The 6,919-nt window shown below is 32.4% G+C and overlaps 1 protein-coding gene across 1 annotated transcript; it reads left to right on the forward strand.

Moving 5' to 3' along the window:
* LOC107646527 lies at window positions 1,707-2,445 on the forward strand. The gene is made up of 2 exons (XM_016350710.1): window positions 1,707-2,288; window positions 2,389-2,445. The coding sequence occupies exons 1-2, from the start codon at window positions 1,707-1,709 to the stop codon at window positions 2,443-2,445; spliced, it is 639 nt and encodes a 212-aa protein (XP_016206196.1).

Raw genomic sequence — 6,919 nt, forward strand, 5'->3', positions numbered from 1 at the left:
ATTCCCATACAATAGTCTTTAGCTTAGTAAGATGCCTTTCTCTCTCTCCTGCCTGCCTTGCTTCTTTTTCTGGGTCCGAAACTTCACTTGGACCAGGTTGATGAAATGGATTCGGATTGGAATTTGCATTAAGTTGTTAGCTTTTTCTTTAACTAGAAGGAGACCCGCGCGATGCGTGGGGCGGTAAATTAATGATAGTATATAATAAATATTAAAAAATTTTATGTTTTGTAGAATTAAATTAAATGTGTAAACTAAAGTTAAATTTAAAAGGTATTTTATTTAAAATAATTTGTAGTACAAAAGATTTGGATATTAGAGTTGTATGTACAAAATGACATTTTTATTTGGTAGTTTGATTTTTGCATTTGTTTTAGTTGATGAACTTGGTCTTTTTATGTGGCGCTCGTCCTCTTTTTTTTATTGGTTGTTGTTAGAGTTGTTACTTTTTTCTTTTTATGTAAGTTCTTGTGAAGGCATGTAATTTATGAATTATTGAGTTATATGTACTTTCTATTGTGTTGTTTGTTCCATCTTTGCAAGTATGTTCTTCTTCCGAAGATGTATCTTAAATTTGTATAGTTTTCTTTCTCCTTAATCTCTTGATGGGTATGTGATCTTCGTCTGATAATATTATTGTTGGCGAAATTGGTTCCTATAATCAATGAATAATTTAAATTAGAAATAAAAATGATGTCTAAAATAACTAAAATAAGTGATTTTTTTTAGTATTATCTATTTTATTTGTTGTAATGAGTGTGAAATTTAGTGTTTTTTGTTGGAACAAATGTCTTGGTAACAGTGTATTATTGCGAACTTTCTTTAAGATTAAAATCATTTACATTGACTTCAAATATAAGTGAGGTTGCACAAATTTTTCAATTGAGGTGGTGCTTCAATATCATTATTTTTTTGGGCCATTAGATTTGAAACAGTTGTACCCAACAATTTTTTTACTTCGTCATCAAATAGTACAAAAGTTGTTGTACCACTTTGATCTGAAACTTTAATTGAATTTTGAACCTAAAATAAATATTGGGTTAGTAACTAATAATTTGATAGATGAGATTATGAAAAGTATATAGAGTTACCTTATTGTTGGATATTGTAGTGTTTGATTATATGTGCCACAAATATAGTTATCTCCTTTTTCATATGCTTTTTTCGTACACTTTTCACATTCAACATAGTTATCTCCATTGAGTAAGTTTGAGATGTTTAGTTCAAAAAAAAATTTATTGTGCTAAATTTGATGTAATTTGAAGGAATAATGATAAGAGACTTATATAAGTAATTCAAATAGTATGGAATTTGCGTTACCTGCAAAAACAATCCACAAACTCAAATCTTCTTCAAAACTCTCTTCAGAGCTTCCACAAACTCCATACTTTGTAGCAAAACAAGCAGAAAACTCATTGAAGAAAGATCGTCCTTCACGCTTCTTCATTCAAAGAGATAACAATCTGAATCACAACAACCACGTCGAGTTGCATCCTTTGCCGGGAGAGGAACTTTCCTCCGGCGTCCCTGAAAACATGCTAGGATTCATCGCGCGCTCGCGGCTCTAGATTCTAAGCTCAAGCAACAGTTTACTTCTTTGTCTTCATCGAACAGAATTGTTTATCATCAATCCAGCAACTTGTTACCTTTTACACATTCCCCTCCCCAACCACTTGCAGCAGCGAGGAAATCTTCATAGTGTTTCCATGACACTGGAATGCGACTCTGATGATTACAGGTTGATTCTTTTTGACAATGAAGATTGGAGTTCACATTTTGATTGCCATGTTTATAGTCATAAACAAGGTGCTTGGAGCTTAAGGAAGAACCGTTTCTTTGCTGGATCTAGTAATTTGAAATTTGACATGCCTGTGATTTGCAATGGCGTCATTCACTTCATCTCGGATTGCTACAGTTATCTTACTGAAGATAGCACTTATTTTAGGCCTTATATCATGTCTTATGAAATCACGAATGGCGATGATGAAGATGAAAGCGTTGAAACCAAGTTTTTAAGGGTTCCTAAAGAAGCAAGAAGGGGTTCTCATGATGATAGTTGCCATATGAATATTTTCAAATGGGGAGAAGCTGCTGGCTATCAAACTATTTGCTTAGTTAGATTGAGAAAGCGTGTGTTTATGGTTTGGATTCTAACAAACTATAAATCGAGTTCGTGGAGAAGGATCATGAAGGTGAGAGTGAAAGGAATGGGTTTAGTGGAACAGAACCCTGTGATCAAAGGCTTTACCGTTTTGAATGGTGATCTTGTTTTTGCTACGAAGAAGAAGGTCTATACATATGGTTTAACTAGTGAAAAATATATGGTGCTCTCGAAAATTTGTGACCATGGGTGTGACTTTAGATTTGTTCGTTTTGTTCTTTATTCAGATATTCTTCGTCCATGTGGAATTGGTGCCAAAAGTTTGCGTCTTTATCTTCAATTAAGGAAACATGACAAGCCGGAAAAGTTAGAATTAGACACATTAAATTACTTAATTAGGTTTACATAATTAGAGGATGAACAAGACTTTGAATTTTATTTAATATCAACTATATTTAGATTCTGAATTTTTTTTGCCGTGGCTGAATTTAATCCCATTGTATGATTAACAATTTTAATTTTTATAATAATAATAATAATAATAATAATAATAATAATAATAATAATAATAATAATAATAATAATAATTTTCTCTTATTATTATGGGGAGCTCAAGATGATCTTTATCATATGAGAAACTCAAGATGATCTTTATCATCCCAAGTAGGAAATGAAGGAGCACGGTTCTTTGTATAAGCAAGGAGAATAATGTGAAAGAATTTTAAGGTTGACTGCAAAATTGCAAATGCTCTTGATGTGGTTCAGGCTCCATGAGAATTTTTTATTTCTTGAATCATTGTTCGAGCATTTTAGTCAATTAAATAGATTTTGATACAGGTGCAGTAACCGGGCAGTTAAATGTCAACTTGTGAACTATTTGTAAACTATGGCATATATTCACAAGTTGATATTTAACTGCCCTGTTACTGCACCTGTATCAAAATCTATTTAATTGACTAAAATGCTCGAACAATGATTCAAGAAATAAAAAATTCTCATGGAGCCTGAACCACATCAAGAACATTTGCAATTTTGCAGTCAACCTTAAAACTCTTCCACATTATTCTCCTTGCTTATACAAAGAACTGTGCTCCTTCATTTCCTACTTGGGATGATAAAGATCATCTTGAGTTCCCCATATGATAAAGATCATCTTGAGCTCCCATAATAATAAGAGAAAATTAGTATACAAAAGTTATTATTATTATTATAAAAATTAAAATTGTTAATCATACAATGGAAATTTTAAATTTTATAACCGTATCTTGAAAAAATTTGACCAAGTCTAATTAAATAGACGTCTGTTAGAAAAAAAACAAAAATCCAAAAATAAGAACATATTTAAAAGACATAAACCCTCCATCTAATTATAATTTGAACCGCAATTGTGACCAATGGTATTGGCATCTTTTCTTCATTTAATTGTTTTTTTTCTGTATATTGATTACTCCTCTTTATTTTGATTCGATTTGATTGAATGGTTGATTGAAATTAATATTTTACTAACTGGCTAACTACCAATAAGCACTGCATTGGCCGATTGGTGGATGATGTGCGATTCAAACAACATTAGTGCAAATCATTGCAGAATATACAGGATGTCAGTTACAAACAAAAATATGGTAGACACAACATCAATTTTCTTGAAAGATACAAGGTTGTGGATTCTTTTTCAGAGCTTGGCTATTTTCATCATTCCTCTGAAAAAATTTCTCCCTTGTCATATTCTGATTTTTGTAATGTCTTGTCATATTCTAACTGACACCATAATATTATGATAAAATTCTTTAGGTGTTTTAAGAAGATTAATTGAGTACTATTTTACAAGAGTCTCCAACTAATTGCTTTGAGTATGTACGATGAATATTGATTGTACATGTTCTATTTTACCTCTTGGTGTCAAGACTAATAATGTTATGTTTAAAAAGGAAGATGAAAAACTTAAAAGTGTTCTAATTATGTAGAATACCATAGTTAATCAGATTGTTTATAAACAATGTTGATATAATCAACAGTGATGATAGGTAGTTCAAAAGATTAGTTTTACAAAAGTACGATATTTGTTTTTCTTTGCTGTAGTGTATACGGATTGAGGAGTGTTAGGTAAACAATGACCATCTTGAACAACATGAACAACTACCAATCAAATAAAAATACACTACATCCTAATTTAATGCTACTAATTAAATTTAAGATTAAGAGTAAACTACCATTTCTACCCACGAAAGTTGAAAATGTTGACACATCTACCCATAAAAAAAGAAAATTACCATTTGTACCCATAAAACATGAATTCCATATAACAAAATTATCCAAACACTAAAAAATCACATAAAAACCCCAAATTACCCTTATCATCATCCGCATCATCCACCCCTCCTTCTCTCCTTCCCTGTCTCTTCCTCGCCTGAGCCAAACTTTGAGTTCAAAGGTACTACCAGCTCATTTCCTTCATCACTACTATCACCACCACCACCACTATACCTCCATTATCATCTTCTTCACATAAAGAAACAACAACAACAATAGAAAAAGCAAATTGTCTTAGACCACCGCACCACCATTGGCCACCACCAAGTTGTCGCCCCTTCACCCGATTTTCTCTCTTCTTCCTCTCTCTCGCCCCTTCTCACCCCTGTTCCCTTCTCTGATCCTCTACGTAACCACCACCGCGGCACTCAACAGTCACTGGCGCCGTCAAGTCCCACCCAACCTCCACTCGCTGCCACCGCGTCCTTTCCCCCTTTCTTTCCTCCCCCACCCTTTACCTCTCTCTTTCTTCTTCTTCCCCTCGCCTCACCTCCGCGAGACTAGGACTACCGTCGCCTTCTATTTTTGCCGCCTTTCGCAACTCTAGAGCCGCCGCCGCTGCCTGATTGCTACCGCTGCCCCTACCCGTTCAAACTAGCCCTCCATCTCTCGCTGACACAGAGCTCCGATCCAGCCCATGTCCAATCTGCGGTTCCACCCACTCTTCCCTAATCTGCAAATTCAGAGACCACCGAACCTACATCACGCAACCATTCGAAAAAGTAGAAGAGAGAAAGAAGCAAATCACAGAAGGGAAGAGAGGAAAAGAGAGAGGAAGGAATTGACAGAGTTGACGGACTCTGGCGGTGGCAACGAGCTCAGAAAATGGAAGGAGAGAGAGAGGATGGGGTTAGTGGTGGTGGTGGAAGGGAAAAGATGATGCAGATGATGATAAGGATAATTTGGGGTTTTTATGTGATTTTTTAGTGTTTGGATAATTTTGTTATATGGAATTCATGTTTTATTGGTACAAATGGCAATTTTCTTTTTTATGGGTAGATGTATCAGCATTTTCAACTTTCGTGAGTACAAATGGTAGTTTACTCTTAAGATTAATTTACTCTTTTAACCCTATTAATTCACATTGTTCACACATTGTTAAAAAATGTTGTTGGTTACCTATACCTTTTTTTATTAATTTCTATAAATAACTTATTCAATGTAATAAACATCCATATTACAAATGTCATAATAATATTATTAATCATAATAAATTTTACGTTACGAATATTCAAATTCCATACTATTTGAATTACTTATATAAGTCTCTTATCACTATTCCTTCAAATTACATCAAATTTAGCACAATAAATTTATTTTCGAACTACACAACATCTCAAACTTACTCAATGGAGATAACTATGTTGAATGTGAAAAGTGTACGAAAAAAGCATATGAAAAAGGAGATAACTACATTTGTGGCACATGTAATCAAACACCACAATATCCAACAATAAGGTAACTCTATATACTTTTCATAATCCCATCTATCAAATTATTAATTACTAACCCAATACTTATTTTAGGTTCAAAATTCAATTAAAAGTTTCAGATCAAAGTGGTACAACAACTTTTGTACAAGAAAAATAATGACATTGAAGCACTACCCCAATTGAAAAATTTGTGCAACCTCACTTATATTTGAAGTCAATGTAAATGATTTTAATCTTAAAGAAAGTTCTTAACAATACACTGTTACCAAGACATTTGTTTCAACCAAAAATACTAAATTTCAACATTCATTACAACAAATAAAACAGATAATACTGAAAAAAATTTCACTTATTTTAGTTATTTTAGACATCATTTTTATTTCTAATTTAAATTATTCATTGATTATAGGAACCAACTTCGCCAACACTAATATCATCAGACGAATATCACATACCCATCAAGAGATTAAGGAGAAAGAAAACTATACAAATTTAAGACACATCTTCCGAAGAAGAACATACTTGTAAAGATGGAACAAACAACACAATAGAAAGTACATATAACTCAATAATTCATAAAGTACATGCCTTCACAAGAACTTACACAAAAAGAAAAAAAATAACAACTCTAACAACAACCAATAAAAAAAAGAGGACGAGCGCCACATAAAAAGACCAAGTTCATCAACTAAAACAAATGCAAAAATCAAACCACCAAATAAAAATGTCATTTTGTACATACAACTCTAATATCCAAATCTTTTGTACTACAAATTATTTTAAATAAAATACCTTTTAAATTTAACTTTAGGTTCACACATTTAATTTAATTCTACAAAACATAAAAAAATTTAATATTTATTATATACTATCATTAATTTACCGCCCCGCGCATCGTGCGGGTCTCCTTCTAGTTAATATTAAAGATACCTTTATTAAAAGACACATGTATAAAGAGACATATTTATAAAGACACTTTCATTAAATATAACTATTAAAAAATATTTTTATTAGACACACCAAAATTTGAACCAGATATAGCATATTAAGAGACATATAATTTAACGTTCAACTA

The sequence above is a fragment of the Arachis ipaensis genome, chromosome B06 (assembly GCF_000816755.2).
Source record: "Arachis ipaensis cultivar K30076 chromosome B06, Araip1.1, whole genome shotgun sequence".
NCBI lineage: Eukaryota > Viridiplantae > Streptophyta > Magnoliopsida > Fabales > Fabaceae > Arachis > Arachis ipaensis.

Coding starts and splice junctions, on each gene's coding strand:
- LOC107646527 (XM_016350710.1), top strand. CDS start 1,707: ATGACACTGGAATGCGACTCTGATGATTACAGGTTGATTCTTTTTGAC. Junction 2,289..2,388: donor TTTTTGCTACGAAGAAGAAG/GTCTATACATAT, acceptor TTCTTTATTCAG/ATATTCTTCGTCCATGTGGA.